The following is an 18869-nucleotide window of genomic DNA, read 5'->3' as shown; positions in this document are numbered from 1 at the left end:
TGTACCTTCAAATAAAAAAACAATCTCTTGCTTCCACCGACAAAAGATTTCTTTGTTCACCGGTTCCCTCAAAAAAAAAATTAATTGCATCTTTATTTGAAAGTGTTTTAATACCTCTGGAGAACTTCTTAGTAGCCTTCTTGTTTTTCCCTCCAGGCCCAGTAAACACACTATGAGTGAACGTGTTGTATTATCCTTTGTGCCCAATGGAGCATTGTTCAGACTGACCTGGTATCTTTGAATTCACTGGTGAATCTGAAGATAATGATGTGTGGTGTGGAGGAGGATCCTGCTGTAGTATTTCTGTAAATCTTGCACGTTGTAAGTAATGATCCACAGAATAGCTTCCGACATTTAACAAGCAGACTGCCTGCTCTCGGGTGGCATTAAAAAGAGTTAGTATTTTAGCAACTTCTTTTTTTCCCTATTGTTCTTAATCGCGGAGTCATATGAAGAAAACTGCTTCGGTCTGTGGTAGAAAGCACGTTTCCTTTCTTAGAGGAAACCTAAATGAGTTCAGTGATTTTAGGAAAGCAGAGCTTGCAGTTCATGTCATTACCCCCTGTTAAAGAAACCAGTCAGTAGCAATGTGTCAGAGAAGCAGATATATGATGTCTCCTCATCTATGATTTTTCAGTTTCTCTAAATACCACAGTGTTGAGAAATGGTTCATGCAATCTGGCTAATATACAGGTCATTAATTCTTTGGAATTGACCTATACTCACCAATTAAGCCTGCATCATTCATTTAAAAAAATGAACACACTTCTATATTTATTTACATTTCATGATAGTGTGGTCAAATTGATAAAGGACATAGAATAAACTATTTTACAGCCAAAATGGAGAGAAATCTTGTGTCATAAAAGTTAAAACACCAGCAGGGTCATAAGCAAGACTGGTTTTAAATCACAGGTCTCATTGTTTGTCTCGCCATTGGCAAGTGTGCGAGTAGCTTTTTCAAGACCTAAACGAAACACAAGTTCTTTGGGACAAGGACTTTGTCAGTGCCTAGCACAATGGAGTACCAGTCTTGTTTTTGGTATTTCTTGGTACTGTGGTAATATCCATATTTAATAATAATTAATAATACAATCACAATGACTTTCCTTGACTGAATTCATCCTGAGGAGAGGGGTGCTGTTATCTACCAGTTGCTGAGGGCTGTTTTATTACTGGTTTATTTGTTGTTTGTAATACCATAGTGCCTAAGAGCCCTAATCAGGGACAAGGATTCCATTGTGCCAGGTGCTGTACAGACCCAGGACAAAGAGACAGTTCCTGCCCAAAAGAGCTTGTGTGGGCATTCCATACACCATTGTTCTTCCCCTTTTCCCCTGTTGCAGTGCAGCCAAGCGGTAGTCATGACATGCAGCAGGGAGACATTGAATGGTTAAAAGGGAGTAGTTGTCAAGTTGTCCCCCCACCCACACCTTTAAATTTCAGAGAAGCTTCATGTCCAGCAGGGAATAACCTACTTCTCCAGCTCCCTTGAACCACATGGCTACCTAGCTGGCAAGTTTTGTGCCATCTATGTGACATGATTAGAGTCTGGAGCACATGACTTAAAAGGAGAGGCTGAGGGAACTGGGATTGTTTAGTCTGCAGAAGAGAAGAATGAGGGGGGATTTGATAGCTGCTTTCAACCACCTGAAAGGGGGTTCCAAAGAGGATGCATCTAGACTGTTCTCAGCGGTAGCTGATGACAGAACAAGGAGTAATGGTCTCAAGTTGCAGTGGGGGAGGTTTAGGTTGGATATTAGGAAAAACGTTTTGACTAGGAGGGTGGTGAAGCACTGGAATGGTTTTACCTAGGGAGGAGGTGGTGGAATCTCCTTCCTTAGAGGTTTTTAAGGTCAGGCTTGACAAAGCCCTGGCTGGGATGATTTAGTTGGGGATTGGTCCTGCTTTGAGCAGGGGGTTGGACTAGATGACCTCCTGAGGTCCCTTCCAACCCTGATATTCTATGATTCACATGACCAACTCAAATCTAATCCTGATGTTCTATGATTCTATGACAATTTTATTTGTTTAACGAAATAATTTGCATAGTTGCATATAACCATAAACATAAGCTCACGGTCAACAGGCCCTGTCCTGAGCAGTGGTGAGGATCGGGCAGGGCATGGAGCTGAACAGAATTTGACAGCTGTGGCTGGAGTTGGGTAGGTGTGTGGGTGTTCAAGGGTATCGGAGGCCATAATTGTATGGGGTAGAAAGCTGGAGGTAGCTGGGTGGAAGGCTGTTGGGATTTTTAGCGCTGAAGGGCACATGGGTGTTGGGGCTCCTGGAAATGATAATGGTTTCACAGAGTTCCTGGGAGTAAAGGGTGCTGGGTGGCAGGGGCCTTCTAAGTGGCAGGGGCTTGGTGTGCTCCAGGGGGCGAGGGGGCTGATGGGAGCAGGGCATCAGGGATGAGGCTGGGGGTTTGTGCTTGTGAAGCCTGGAGCAGGTGGCTGCAGGGGGAAGAGGCATGGGCATCTGAGGCCAAACTGAGGCCCCCCTCACCTTTTATTGCTGCCCCTGCCAGCTTCCCATCCCTGGCCCTGATCCAGCACTGCCTCAAGTGGCCAGAAAAGGAGAAACTGAAATTGAAGACCTGCTGCCTTCCCTGCTACTGAGCCAGGTGTGTGAGGGTTAGGCTGGGCTGCAGGAAGGCATGACGGGGCTGCAGTGTAGCTCGTGCTCACAAACTGATCACGAGTCACAGGGTTTTGGAGCCTGCAGGGAGAGCTCGGGCGATGATATAAGCAGTTCCTTTTTGCAATTTTTTTCAAGGCTGGGCAGGAGGGCAGAGCTGTGTGGGAGCCTCGGGGCTAAGGACACCACATCTGCTCGGCCACTGAGCCCTGCCTGCCTCTATGCATTGGCCTTAGCACAGGGAAGGCTGGGGTAGTAAGAGGCAGGGGTAGGGGGAATTGGGGAAAACGTTGCTGCTGGGCCTGCGTTCGGGCCTGCTGCCTCCTGTTGTCCCAGAGCTGCTCCTATGCCTGGTACCAGCTGCAGCACTTTCCCCACGCTGCTGGCAGTGGAGGAAGCTCCTGGGCAACAGGCAGGAAGAAAAATTCAAATACAAAATAATTTATTTTGGCTATTTGATTTGGACAATTAATTATGAGGTTTCTTTTATTTAAATAATGTGTTGTAATCACTGGATAATTGATACGGTTATGTCATTATTGAAATGATAGGAAGAAAGGAGAATGATTTAAAATTATTTTTATTTGCTTTGAATGTGAATGAAGATGATTTTTTAAATAATAACGCTTAAGGGTTATAAATGTCATTGCAACACTGAGCTATCGAATGCTCTGCTAGGGCTGGGGGGTTTCCACAATGAGCAAGGTGGATGATACTACAGGATGGCTGGGATCAGGGAGGAAGGGTGAGGTGGAGAAGATGGGAAACTAGGAAGGGAGAAAGTCAAGAGAGCCATAGGAAATAGATGGCCCTTCCCCTCTCTCAGGGATGAGAAGAGGGTCAGTGGAGTCTGACCTGGGAAGGGTGGGTTAGAGGATTTTTTGAATGCACCCCAAACTTAACTGACTCATTTTACACAAAGTGTATGTGTGTGTGGGCAGGTGGATCTTTAGTTCTCCGGCTGCAGGAATGGAGTGCAGCTGCATGTTGTTTTCAGTCTTCGCATCAGTCTGAGGAGGAAAATGGGGTCAGTTTCAGAAGGAAAGAGGCTTAATTTGTTCTTAAGTTGAAAGCTGTGGTCCTCCTTACAGGGCCCAAAGCCTGTCTCTGTTAATAGGTGGCTGGCATGAGCCCTACCACCTTATCAGTGATCATGTGAGACAAGGGTCTTTTCTTCCAGTCTTAATTGTTTAATCTATAGTAAATGGTCTTCTTGGGCAAAAATTCCTCTAAGAGGGATATACTAAGTGCACGTGAAAGAGAATAATGTTGCTAGATTGCAGAGAGCAGTCTCCTTTCCTAGATACTTTACCATGCACCTTGAAACATTTACAGATTTTATTTTTGTTGTAGAGAAATAAGAAAATATCCCAACCCTGTTTGTTGACTTTACTCCTTTCCTAGCTCTATTCCATCTGCATAGAGATTACATAAAGATTATCACTTCACTTCTATAAACTAATGTCTAATTAAATGTATGGTCATATGAATGAGGTAGTCAATTTCAATTGAGGATGCTTTAGAATTGTTTCATAAATGACCTGTGATGCTGACTGGCTCTTAACTTCCCTTTATCTTTGGGGTTTTTGTAAAGCCCTAAAACCCTGCACGGAGATAAGATCAGACAGACAGATCCCCGTCTCTGTCTGGAGCTCCACTGACCTCCATGGACATCTCCATGCAGAGTTCAGGGCCTAAAGGTGTATATTACAGTTCAAGATGTCTGAGTTCACAATAGTAGTATTTATTAAGATTGTGAAATCTTTGGGATCAGAGACCTTTTTCTTGTCTGACTACATCATATTTATTTGATGCCTGTATTTATAATAAATTATGATTGCCCTACATAAACAATAACACCAAGATGATTATGGTTTTTCTTTCTTTCCAGTGTACAGAGGCCAAAAAGCATTGCTGGTACTTTGAAGGGTTGTATCCTACATATTATATGTAAGTAGTCATCATTTTCTTCTATATGTGTTCAGTTGCTCAGATTTCACTCTCTTGATTCTTGTGATAGCATCGTTTCACTAGTTCTCCAGTAATCCTAGAGTCTTCCAGAACAGAGAAGAAGGTTCTCAAGTAAAAAAGAAAGTGGGGGCAGGGGGAAATGATTAAAACAAAACAAATCTAAACTTCCACATCTTTTTTTATAGCAGACAGAAGCAAAAAATAAAATAATAAAGCACAAGTACATTTTCCCCACTTTTCAGGCCACCTTTAAGCTGAGAGAAGAATAAAGGAGTTTATAAACAAGTCTGTCATCAGAATGTTACAAGAAAAGGTGGCCAGTGCTTTATGAGGCAATGATCATATCTTTTTTGTTTTGAACAAGGAGCAAGTAGCTGGGCAGGATACCAAGCAGGCTTTGAAAATAAATTTTGTCTCTGTGGTATTACTGTTTGTTTAGTCAAGGGAACTGAGGTTATTTGTTACCCAGAGTGTAGCTGCGTTATTGGTGGATGGCATCCAAGTTTACATCAAGTTCAGTCGTAAACTAGTCCTGAGAAGTTCACTGTTTTCTAGATTGGAAAGTGCCTGTGAAGCTGGCCACCTGCATTACCAGCCAGTTTGTTTTAGGAGAGGTTTGTTTTTAGGATTGAATGTTTCATGTCTTTTGTGACAGGGTCAGGCCAGATGGCTACAGGAGAGTAATAGAAGGCAGATATATTAGCCCCACGTTAAGTAGGTCCCTTTTCCCTTGGTAAGGTAACAGGGAAGGTTCCAGAACAATCAGGAACCTTCTGGAAACAAGACAGACAGGCTGATTAGAACACCTGCAGCCAATAAAGAAGCTGCTAGAATCAATTAAGGCAGGCTAATCAGGGCACCTGGGTTTAAAAAGGAGCTCACTTCAGTTTGTGGTGCATGTGTGAGGAGCTGGGAACAAGAGGCACTAGGAGCTGAGAGTGAGAACGCGTACCGTTGGAGGACTGAGGAGTGTGAGCATTATCAGACACCAGGAGGAAGGTCCTATGGTGAGAATAAAGAAGGTGTTGGGAGGAGGCCATGGGGAAGTAGCCCAGGGAGTTGTAGCTGTCGCACAGCTGTTCCAGGAGGCACTCTAGACAGCTCCATTCCACAGGGCCTTGGGCTGGAACCCGGAGTAGAGGGTGGGCCCGGGTTCCCCCCAAATCCTCCCAACTCCTGGTCAGACACAGGAGGAGTTGACCTGGACTGTGGGTTCACGAAAACGGCCAAACTGAGGGCTGCCGTGAAGCTCCGAGGCGAGCAAATCCGCCAATAAGCGCAAGACCCACCAAGGTAGAGGAGGAACTTTGTCACACTTTGTATAGGGTTTTTGCTATTCATGTACCAGGTGAAATTATCAGAGAGATGAATGGGTACTTGCATCCTGGATATGGTGTGTATATAGTAACATGGGGAGCAAAGATGTAAGTACCCAGATTATTATTGTTATTATTTGTGTTACAGTATTGAGTACAGATCCAGCTGAGACCAGGGCCCATTGTACTAGGCACTGCAGAGAAACATAGTAAGAGACGGTCCCAACCCTGGATGATGATGGTGATGACACCTAGCTCTTAGCTAGCGCTTTTCATCCAGAGATCTTGAAACACTTTACACTATCATTATCCCCATTTTACATATGGGGAAACTGAAAGAAGTGAAGTGACTTGTCCAAAGTCACACAGCAGCTCAGTGGCAGAGCTGGGAACAGAATCTAGGGTCCTGCTCATAGAATCATGCTGCATCTTCAGAACCTTCCTTTTCATAAGTCTAAAATTTTGAAGATTAAAGCTTCCACAGCTGAATGGGAAGTGGGCAATAAAAGCACATCAGAAGCCCAGAACAGAATCTTCTCATTGAAGGCCTGAATAATTGAGCAATGCCCAATGTGGCTTAGGGAAGGAATCCTCAGTCCAAAATATGTTCAGGACAAGGACACCCATGCAGTCAGGCCATGACTGGCTACTGCTGAGTGTGCGTGTTTGCTGGAGACGGAGGAGGTGGGGACAGAAGGCACAGCAGAGAAGGTACAACAGGTACAAGCTGTGTACCAACCAGGTGGTTCCATACTTGATCCAAGGATCAACTCCTCCCGCCCCCGTTATACATGATCCCATAAGGAGACCTTTCACAGAAGTCACTTTCATGGGCTTGCTGCAGTTTTGACTGTCAGGGCAGCAGAAACGCATAATTTCTTCTGCATCAGGGACTGCATTCTAGAATGTGGCCCAAGTGGTGAGAGCCAATTGCTTCAGGCTAAAGACTCAATACTGGTAGACATACCAGTGGCTGAGAATCACTGTACTGCAGGAATCAACTTAGTTCCACCTGCTTCCACCCCACGGGTGGTTGGATTGCCTGTTTTGCCCCTGTCGGTCTGTGCCTTTAGGTAGGTGAACACAGGCTGCTAGCAGCAGTGGAGAAGAAGATGAGAGTGCGACAGCAAACTATGGCATACCTGAACAGAAAGGGAGCTTAAACAAATGCTTATAGTTAAGGACCATTGAAGTCAATGGGATGTAGGCACAAGCTTAAGCGCTTTCTTGAATTGCAGCCTATACTTGCAAAACTCAGTTCTTTGACTTAGCACCAAGTGGGTGGGAAGGATGGGTGGGTGCGGGGAACATTCCTAAAGATTTGGCGGAAGGAAGGAGATGATCAGCTGGATTCTATCATTTGGATTTTATAACTTTGTTGGGCACTTGCATACTATCGTAATGAATGTGGGATAGATGGATAGGTAGAAGCGATAGGTGAAACGTTCCCTAAGCAAACTCATCCTTGCTTATTATGAGGGACTTGGGATAAAAACAGTCATTATGTTGCATAAGAACAAGCCTCCCTTCTATTCTCCACCCCCATTTCATCTGCCCGAAACAGAAGAAAAACACTACAGACAAGAGCAGCCAGGAAGGTAGGCAAGAAGCAAAGCTCTCTGAAGTGACACACAATATTTTACATGCATGTTAATCATCCGTGATCTAAAATACTAACTGGTATATGATGTTTGTTGGGATCTGACTGTCTTTTTAGGTGACAAAATGTTCAGAATTACTCATAAGCTGTTGGCCAGAATAGATGGGTTAATTTAAATAATTTAATTTTCTTTCCATCCTTATAACAACAGGAGTTTAGTTCCACCTACATGTAATTTTTTTGCAGCAATACAGGAAAGAATCTGAGATGTTATAAAAATTCCACTGTACCTTAACATTCAGGAGCACATTATTCACCATCACACCAGGGTTCCACTTATGTTTCTGCTCACGCACAATCATAGCAGACTGCCGTTTTCCTTGTTAACATGAGGTTCTGTTTGCTCTCATGTTTGGTGTTGGCTCAGTCTGCTTATACTCCAGGTAAATTCAATGTGAACTGGTGAAAGCCTCGGTTACATACACAGACCAAACAAGAGACTGACTATTTGCAATAACGAAACTGATAGATCTCCCAAGTACAAGGATGCTTCCTAATGATTTTTCTTGAGGCAACCAGCATACCACCACCTTTGTGTGCTAAAATTGATTATTCTGTGGGGAGAAAATGCATTTATTTTCTAATCCATCAGTGACATTAATTGGACTTGTAAACAACTCACCACCCCCAACGCTGAAATGGAGACAGCTCATACATTATGCTGAGAATTGTAAGAGAGACTGTTCCATTTGTAGGTGGTGGTGGTTGTTTTTTTTTTTTAATTATTAATAGACCTACTCAATTGTTGGGATTCTTCACATGTCCCTGTGGTGGGAGCCTGGTGGACACCGTGCCATTTAACCAGATGATGATGGATCATGTTGATCGTGGTAGTGCCCAAGGGCCAGCCAAGAGTGGGACCCTCACTGTGCAAAGCACTGTACAAACACAGAGTAGTAGACAGTCCCTGCTCTGAAGAATTTATAATCTGAATAGACAAGATAGAGACAGCGTAAGGCCAAGGGATAAAACACAGCAGCAGAACAAACAATATGATGGCGGCAAGCATCATCTTAGTTCAACAGTTTTTTGGGGCAGGAGGGTGGGGGGCATGATTCAAGCAGGAGGTTGTGGGGGAGGGGGGATTACCTAACTAAACGGAGAGGGAAAGGTGAAAGGAGAGGGAAGGTTGAAGGGAAGTGGGTGATGGGGACGGGGCAGGTTGAAAGGAAGTGGGTGATGGGGACAGAGCAGGTATGGAGTGAAGCTGAGATGAAGAAACGGAGAGTTGGAGCAAACAGCCAATCAGCACAGGGCAGAGAGCATATAGTCAAAACTGCAGAAAATTATGTGATAGCATTGGGATCTGAAGGTCACTGCTTTGGCTGCTTCTGTAACTGTTCCTCCTGGCTGGGATCCGTGGCTGGCTCCTTGCTGCAGTTTTTCCTCCACTTGACTAGAGGAGTGGAGGCACCATATAAGTCCTAGTGCCCCCTGAAGGGGGTCTCCTCTACACAGTTTTAGGTCACAGGACTGTTGGGGAATGGGGATTGGCTACAGCTGGGCTCCATTTTACTCCCTCGCCCCCAATGCAGCAGTCCTTAAGAAGAGAACTTGATAGGCAAGCTCAGGTATATAATGAATTTAGTGGCATTTTATTCCAAATGATCTAACAGGACTGGCTTTTCCCGCCGACATAACTACCACCTCTCCCAGAGGCAGGAGTTATTAAGCTGATGGGAAAGCTCTCTCCTGTCAGCATAGAGAGTCTCCACCACAAGTGCTGTAGTGTAGATGTAGCCTTAGGAACTGGAATGAAGTCATCATTTTATTTCAGATGAGCCAGCAAACACTTATGGGACAGGAACAACTTTCAGTTCCTAATAAGGGGTGTGGGATTGGAATTGGTGGCCCAAAAGTGAAATGTGCTGCACCCTAAGAGTACTGCACATTTGAAGGACATTTCTGTTGGAAAAAATGGCACGGGAAGAGATCTCATACAAGAGTCAGTAGTTGTTTGGCAAGATACATAAAAGACTTGTAGTATATATCCATTGTGTGCAGGAAGATTTGTAGATTACACTACAGAAAGGAAGATGCTCAGATTGCCCTGTCCGTACAGGTGTCCTTTGCCATTGCCAGCTGGGATCATAAAGAGGTTTCCTTCCTTAGTGAGAAAGGCCTTCATATTGTTACAGCTTGCAGAACAGTTAATGGTAAAGTGTAGCTAACAATACAGCAAGCTTCAACTGCTGTAGGGGAATCTGGATTATGTTTTGATTATGGCTATTGAAAAGGAAAACAAGGATTTGGCTTGTGGAGAGCTTTCAATAGATTGAGTCAGAGCAGCTGGTCGTTAAGCGGACATTATTTGCCATAACGGGAGACGCAAAGGAGCCAAGTTAACAATGACCTGCAAAAGAAAAAAATTGGGTTTGTTCCCTATTTGTTGCTTTATGATGTCTAGATATGGCCTCTTTGTTAAAATTGTTGAATTTGCTGCTGGTTTTTTACATTAGAAATTCATCTTTTGTCTATTGTTTCAAAGTTATTGGTGGCTGGAGACTGGGCAGAATGATGACATGGAAGGATGAAAACCTGATTAATTGAGAGAGAAAGTGATTTTTATTCAGATTAAATGCTTTTAATCTATCTCAGATGCCTGAGAAACATTTTGGGGGTGTGGGAGCGAAAGTGTTGTTAAAGATTTCAATTCAGAGATGAGAAGAATCACAGCCAAACATCTCTGAGACCTCCAACAAGTTGTTCAGCCAAATCAGGGAAAAGCAGATATATTTTTATTGTGTAATAAGCAAGAAACAAAAATACTTCTTACCGGCACCCTGAAAAGAAATTCCCAGTTAAAGAAACCCCAAAGCAATAACTCTTTTTTTCTTTTAAAAACTCCAATAAAAACTTGAAAAACAAAAAACAATTTTCAGGGCTTCTTTGTGCACCATGAAGAGGATGGCTGTCCTACTGCTGACCTAAAAAATAAAAAAGCACTCAGCATTTTAGCCCTCCATTCAAACCATTAGCCTCGCTGCTGCTTATCTTCCTGAGTCATATGCCAGGAAGGCCAATCTATTATTTTGCTCTCACTTGAGTAAGGGTCTTATGTGGCTCACTGGTAATCAAAAATGCATTGACCTTTGGATTCCAATTCTGCCCCTTTGGAGATATGCATAGGTATCCCTGACTCTGTTTAAGAGCTAGATTGTGACGGTGTCCATAGGAATGCACAGAAAAGTGGGGATGGTGGGGGGGAGGGGAGACTGTACAAGGAACCTTAGCCCAGCCTTAACCCAGACATACCTACAGCATAGACAGAGAGATGAGTTATTCTGAACATTTCTCTTATCTGAACAGAAAGTGAGATCTGGACACAGAACATTTTTGTAATATGCCAGTTAATATTATAGATCACAAAAGACTGACTCACATGTCAAATGTTCTGTGTCAAATGGTGCTTTTATCTGTACTGTTTTTTCTCCTGTTGCTGACAAGTGAAGTGGGGGTGGAGGGTAGGCAGAAGGGTGTTTGCTTTTTACCTACTTAGAACAGTATGATGGTGATGATCCCAGGTCTGTCTTTCATTACAAGCAAGAGTATGTTGTAGGTAGGTCAGGCATATCATATCTTTTTCCTCTTACAATCACTGCCATCATATCAGAGCACCTAGTAAAATGATCTAATCCCAGTGACTGAATTCAGCAGATCCTTTCTGAGCATCTCATGTCTTCTCCAGGGTTGATAGTATGTTCTGTAGAGCAGCGCAACCTTTTTGCGGAGGAAGTGGCATAGGGTGTGATCCTACACTTGTTGAAGTAAATGAAGGGACTGCCACTGATGTCAGTAGCCATTGGATCAGGCCCATGGTTGGGGACATGTTTGGATGGGAGGGAGGAAAGAAGCAAAGAGTAGTGGGACATCAAATCTATCCTCTATCCTTCTATCCCGCAGTGGGATCCAGTAGTGCATATTTCTGTGCCTTTCCAGAATCCCAGTGAGGTAAAAATTACTGCTTTCTTTCAATTTTCTTTTTACCAGCGGCTTGCTAAATTTCCCCAGAATTACACAGTAAAACACTGAAGATAGCATATGAAACATTATCTAATCCTACACAGGTTATGAAGAAGTACTACAAAGACTGGCCTTGATCCTACAATCAGATCTGCTTGTGCTGACCTCTGCTCCCATGTGCAGTCAATGAACTCAGTGGGCCTCTGCCCAGGTGCAGGAGTTGTCTAGCCCAACCAAGTGCAGGGTTGGGACCATGGTTTGCTTGATACAAGCCATTAATTTGCCCCTTATTGTAATCAATAAATTGCTTATGTAAAAAAGGCAAATCAGGAGGCAAAAGTTGCAAAATCTTCAGTGATTTAAGGTATGTTCAGTTTTCTAACTTTGGTGATATCCAAATTTGCTTAATCAGACACTGTTTCAGATCAGCCTGTTGGGTTACAGCTTTTTGAGCTTGAACCAATCAGAAGCTACAAAGGGTGGTAGTGTGACAGGTGCGTATAAACTTGATTGGTAATAACGTGTTTAGTAGCCAGTCTGTTCCTGTGTGAAAGACCCACTCAAAAAAACAGAAAATTACTTACATAGTGAAATCAAAACTGACTATTGATGAAGTGGTGTCCAATCTGCAAAGAAAATAAACAAGAATAGAAAAAAATATTTTTTCTTGAATTTCTTTCAGTTGTGGTAATCTTAGGAGTGTCACTTGTAGGAGTGACTTGTATCATTAGTAGATAAAACACTTTCCTACAGAAAGAAGTGTATTTATTTTAGAGTTGGATGCCCCTTTAATATTTGTTTCTCCCACATAGGTTAGTTTAGTGCATATGTAAAATAAATTATTCCATATGTACGTAGATCATTTTTCAGATTGTACATGTCAACTTAATTTCCTGTTTTTTACCTGTTTAGATTCTAAGAATTTGTCTACACTGGCAAGTGAAAGACAAAACTTTTGTTGTTCAGAGATGTTAAACACACACACACCCAAAAGACAGAAGTTTTGTTCACGACAAGTGCCGGTATGAACAGCGCTTTGTCGGCAGGAGCGCTCTCCTGCCAACAACACTAATGCTGCTCGATGGGGGTGGAAGTTTTTGGCGGCAGGAGAGCTCTTTCCTGCCGACAAACAGCGGCTACACTACTGCACCTCTTAGCAGCACGGCTGTAGCAGCACAGCCGTGTCACTAAAAGCTGCGTAATGTAGACCTAGTCTAAGCATCAGATTCCTTCCAAAAATAAAAAAGCAGTGTTGTGAACAACATGAAAAAATAAGCAAAACGATGTTCCTGCAATATGTATACAATAATCCATGTACTGAAGTTTGTTTTGTTTTGAAGTACATTTACTACTGACTGCATTTATTTCTGTGCATATTTAATTGCATAATCAGTTTCACATTTTTGCACACATTTTCTCCATTTTTGCCTGCAAAGATGTCTAATTACTGATTACATAGGAATGTAATTTAGTTCTATTACGTTGTGATTCAGTTGGTTTCCATGTTTGCTCAGCTCTGGAATGTAAGCCTGTAATTAGGTATTCTGCAGGTGGAGTCAATCAAGAATATTTATTTCGCGTTACCAAGTGCCTGAAAATGAATACCAAAAACAATATAAAATCAATTATTTTCTATCTCTAATCTCTTGCTGTTATTACTAGAGCACTTCAGAAAGTAGATACATTCTCAACGATACATACAATAACACTGTGTCAGACTTAGAGCAAATCACTATCTAAACATCATCTGTTGCATTATGAGGATTACTTAATATGCTCTGCATCCCGTGACAGTTTACTGCTTTTAATTGTTGGGCTCTTTGATTTTACACTTAGCTTTCCAATGACAATTACAGCTGCATGAAATGTCAGCAGGTGTGTGTTTAGCGAAGTGATCTAGCTTCATATTTCTCCTTCATTTGAATTGAAAAGAGCCTGCGGGGGTAAAGAGACGCTGTGCAACAGCTAGCATAATTTCAGATTTTTTGAATGGCTGGCACAGTACACAAACATAGACCTGGATTTGGGCCAAAGACACTGATTTAGCCATAAATGATTACATGAAGGTCTCGGATGCATTTTCAGTTCAATTCAAGAGCATAAGGAGAGAGATTTCCTTCTTCTAGATAAAGTGAAAGTTGTCAGGTAGTTTTTATTTAGAAAACCCCCCAACCTCCTACACTCTTTCACAGTAACGATCCAAGACATTGTGATGGTTCTATTGTAAGATTTAGTGTTCTGGACCATTAAAGTTGAATATTGTCTTTTTTTTTTTCATAAGGGACTTGGTGGCTTGGTGCAGAGTGAATTTCTGTGCATTCATATCTTAAACCAGGGGAGTAGATTGGAATTTGAAATGTGTACACCCATTACTTCCCCATCCCCCGCAGTATGTTCATAATCTCTGAAGGCAGACATACCATTAGACTCAATATGATTGCTAACCCAGCGGGTGCAGTTTAAGACAGAGAGAGCTAGTGATGTGACCATGAGAGGCCTGATGATTAACAAAAAGTCCTTATTCCAGTCGTCATTAAAAATCTACATTCCCACCTCTTGGAAATTAAAAACTTGTCATGGTATAGAGAATATAAGCCTGCCCAAACCCAAGCCTTAAATTAGCTAGCTTCTCTGCTTTGTTCTACTAAGTACAGGCCTGCAACCTGTGCAAAGAGACACCTATAAATATGTTTCATGGGCCAAATGCTGCATCCCCCTCCAAGGATGGTCAAGGTCCAAAACACAACAGAACTTGCTCTGTTCTGTTGCATGGTGGTATTCCACACCTTTTACAGACAAGGAGAAGCACTCTACTGTGGCTGTCTTCACGAGCATGGGAAGAGGTAGTTGGGGCCAGCGTAGACTGTGGTGTAACCATGGATTCATAGACCCATTGGTTTAGAGTAGCAACCACTGAAGAAGATGTGCAAATCCCTCCCCCCCAAAAAAGTTTATTTAAGCCCCCTCTGGAAGGCCAGTTAATTTGGGCTGTTCATGAAAAACGATCAGCTCTTGCCTACCATCATTTTTCATGCTTGCATGAAGGACAAGAGCCAAATCTTTTCTCATTGGAGGGATTTTAGTCATGTCAGAAGCAGGGAGAAGACTGAAATGAACAATACTGTTTGTCTATCAATCTCTGTTTTTGCCACACCATAGGCTAATTCACTGAAAATTCCCCTCCTTCCTTTTATGTCCTTGTAATTGCCTAGTAAAGTACCGGCTGACTTATCAAGTACAGTAGGTGGACAGAATGTATTTCCCTTGCTGTCACGTGTACTGTACCTCGTATTTTACCTTTGAAGTACTGCTTTTCCACAGAAGCTACACATACATTCAGCTGTGAAGCAATTACGGTATATTCATTATGTATATTTCAGCAGCTGAGATCAGGGCCCCATTGTGCTAGTCAGTGACAGCCCCTGCCCCAACTAACTTGAAAACAAAATATACAAGACAAACTAGGGGTGAGAGGGGAAATGGAGGCATAGAGAACTGAAATGAGTTGCCTGTGGTTGCACAGAAGACCTGTGGCAGAGGTGGGAATAGAATCCAGGTCTTTTGATGCCCAGCTCACTGACTTACCTAGACCATTCAAAGGTGTCTGGTTTGGGGTGTCTCTATTCTTGAGTACCCAACTTGGACACCTAAGGCTTGATTTTTAAAGGGGCTGAGCAACCATTTCTCCGATTGACTCAGTTGGAGTTGTGGATGTTCAGCTCCTCTGAAAACCAGGTCATGTACTCCACCACTGAAATGCAGCCAACAGTAGGGTTGAGAGCAGCAATCAACTGGTGCCCAGATGCAGCACAACTGTCTAGAGAAGGTACGCTTTGCCAATGGCACCAGGGTCTTAGGGCTACGAAATGTGCTATAGGGGCAGACAGGGCCTTGATGTTAAAGACTCATCCCAAAAGATATAAAACAATTTTGGGCCCAGTCTTGAAGTCCGTTCTCAGGCAAAATTCCCAGTGACATCAAGATTGGGCTCTTTGTTTCTATTTTGAGAAGCAGCCCCACAATGTACCTTTTCAGCAGAGTGCTCTAGCAGCATGGAATCCTTGGGATAACCTCTCCTCCGTGTTTGTACAGCTTTCCCTTCCACTTGGCTTGGTTCTTTCTCTGTCTTTGATACACTGGGACTGTACATTCTTATCAGTTCAAGCAATGCTTTGTTTCAAAGAACACTTTTTACTGTGAGCCCAAAACACAGAATAATATACAGAGCCACCTGATAGTAGAATAAATTCGGAAAAATACTCACTCTTTTACATATTTCAGCTATTCACCAGTCTGTCTGTGGGGAAAAAAAAAAAATTTATTAACCCCTGACCCTTCATATCCTTAGGGTATGATTCTGGTTTGATGACAGTTTTACATAGGACTTACTCCTAATTTACAGGAGTCAGATCAGAACAAGGCCACTATTCTCTGTCACTGTTGTCTTTGCTTATCAGTCACATTAGTTGTTTTGCAATCTGTAACATTCATCATTTTCTCATTTCATTAACTCACTTGGTTTTTTCCACTCAAGATGGCTACCGCCTGGCAGGGTGAGTTCCAGACAGACTAGATCCTCTTGGGATTTATTTAAGTAAATGCATTTTCTGACTTCTTTTCATTACACAAACATACACGTTTTTGCTACCCGTCTCCATCTCTCAGCGGCAGACCAGAGCCTTCTGTCTGAGCTGCAGTAAGTGTGATCATTGAATCACCCAGTGTAAAGATGGAAAAGCCCTTGTAGTTCATCCAGTCCATCTCCCTGCCAATATTAGTGTCTTGTCCAGTCTACTTTTAAATTTCCTCAGTGATGGGACTTCCTCTACTTCCCTTGGGAGACTGTTCCACAGCCTCATCGATGCCACTTTCCAAAAATCTTTCCCTGACTTCTCCCTTTCTTAATTTCATTCCATTACTCCTAGTTAAATTCCCTTTCCTATCCTAAATAATTTCTCTCATTCCCTTGATGTTTTTCACCCATCTGTAGCCTGTTATCATGATCCCTTGTATTAAAAAGAATCCCAGTGAGCTTTACAGACCTTACCCATGATAGGCACAGAAATCATTTACATCTAACGCTGGAGTGCAGCAATCTCTGGGGTGAATTTTGGGCCTTGTCTACTTTAGAAAGGGTTTGCCAGTGTCATGGAGACACAGCTTTTGCTCGTATAGCTTATACCAGTTTCCTGAATGGAATAAGCAAAATAAACAAAAGGACTTTTTCGCCATTGTAACTATGTCTATGCTAGGGTTTTTGCTGGCATAGCTATGTCAGCTAGGGGTGGGATTTTTTTCACACTCCTAACCAACATTGCTATGCCGGGCAAACTTTTTAAGTGTAGACTCCTACGCGTAAGTGTAGACCAGGCCTCAGAAACTGTTTAGCAACACATTACCCAATAACTTAGAGAGAAGTGAAGGAGAATGCTGTCCTCATTTGAAATCAGTGTTGAAAGAGGCTTGCAGTGAGAAATATTGGTGGGGGAGGAGCTCTTTTATAACCTTTAATCTAGTGACTAGAGTACTAACCCAGGATGTGAGACCCTTGGATCAAGTCTTCCTTTCCCTTGAAGGGGAGAAGGGATTTAAACGGGGATCAGCCACCTCTCAGGTGAGTGCCCTAACTACCAGACTGTGGGATATTCTAATGTGAGTCTCCCTCAGTCTCTCCTATTGAAGTTATTCCACTTTAATTCAATAATTAAATATTCATTGGGCCAGTGAAAGCGTTAGAATGACTCTATAGCTGAGTTCCAAACACTGATAGCAAAGGATTAGCTAGACTTCTGCAGGACCTTAAGAGCAAATAAAACATTGATTTTTCAATATTTTGGCACTGCTGTCAAGTGGTGGGAAATGTTAACAATTGCACATACACTACCCTGTTGATTTAAGAACATTCTGTATATATTCTTTTTTTAAATCAATATTAAATATATCCCTTTTTTTTCATGAGGAAAAAGTGAATGTTCTTGTGGTGCCAGGTGTTTTAGAGATTCTTTCCTGAATCAATATATTAGCTCATATTCAGAGAACCAAGCAGGAAGTACAATAATTGTCCTCAGAGGAGCTGCCTCAGAAAGCTTAATAGCTATTTTGAAATGGAGATTGACGTACAGGGCCTGAGTCACAGAAGGCCCTCACCCTGGCCTCCTTTAGTGCACATGCAACTTTGCGCAATAAGCATATGTGCATTTTTAAAATATTATCAGCTACACACACTGTGCATGCAGGGGACAGAGTGGATCTGGACAGACCCGTGGAACATTCCATCTAAGGAGCTCAACTGCTTTATAAACATTCTAAATTAAGCCTCACTTCCTCCCTCTTTTTCTCCCTGGTTTACAGGTAGGGGAACTGAGGCACAGAGAAGTAAAAGAGACACTGCCAACTTGCAACCCTGTCAGTTTAAAAAGAAAAGAATTAAAAGTTGTTTTGGGCATTACAGCTAGCCTAGAGACCCCGTCAATTCTTCTGGTTTTAATAACCATAGTTTCCTGTTTTAAAAATGTGTGTCTGTCCCCGTTTGCTGTGTGGAAAAACCCATCCAAACGAAAAGGGAAAATGACTAGCTAATGACTATACCAGGGGAACAATGACACTGACTATACACAAAGGGCTGTCTCATACTAAAAGTAAGCAAGCTGAAAGAATAAAGAAAAAATATTTTTCTCTATTCTTGATAGGTTCTTTACGTTTTAGTGGCAGCACCTAAAGATAGGCACCTCGTAGGATTTTCCAAAACAGCCTAGGTGCCTGACTCTCATTGGACTTGGCATCTTGGGATGTTTGAAAATCCCATCTAAACACCCAGTTCCAATAGGAGTTTGGCACCTAGGCTCTTTTAAAAATCCTACTAGGCACTATCAGCTGGTTGATGTTTCAGACACCCTGGCTTGCCCGAGAAACTTCTGCAGAGTCATTGGAAGACCGTTCCACCACCTTCCCTTGCATAACAGCTGCTCTTTGTGTATTTGAAATTCTCTGACATCAAATAGCATCCTCCTCTTCTCCTTAGCCATAGCATGTCATCTGCTCAGAAATAATCCCTAAGGACAAGGGAGCCAATTTTCAAACAGCAGAGCCTGAAGCCTATGTGCATTCACCTGCATTTGTGAATGCAGATTTGTTAATTGAGCATGTAAATGGGTAATTGTGCATGCAGTTAACCAATTGATTTTTTACATGCAAACGTGGGTGCACAAGCACAAACCTAGCTTCTACTTTTTGAAAATTTGACTCAAATTAAATTCATACATTGGGCATATTAAAGCAGTTCAATGCAGTTGCTGATTATTCTTCTCTTGTCTTATCTG

At 42.5% G+C, this 18869-nt stretch overlaps 1 protein-coding gene across 2 annotated transcripts in view; it reads left to right on the top strand.

Moving 5' to 3' along the window:
- Positions 1 to 18869, top strand: part of VOPP1 (VOPP1 WW domain binding protein) — a 103892-nt gene that overhangs the window by 68788 nt on the left and 16235 nt on the right. For both annotated transcript variants that reach the window (XM_074945285.1, XM_074945284.1), the window contains one exon: positions 4532 to 4590. In XM_074945285.1, the coding sequence (XP_074801386.1) occupies positions 4532 to 4590 (59 nt within the window). The remainder of the gene's footprint in view (positions 1 to 4531; positions 4591 to 18869) is intronic.

The sequence above is a fragment of the Natator depressus genome, chromosome 2 (genome assembly GCF_965152275.1).
Source record: "Natator depressus isolate rNatDep1 chromosome 2, rNatDep2.hap1, whole genome shotgun sequence".
NCBI lineage: Eukaryota > Metazoa > Chordata > Testudines > Cheloniidae > Natator > Natator depressus.
Note: the sequence above shows the minus strand (reverse complement) of the source record. Positions and strands in the feature narration are given on the sequence as shown.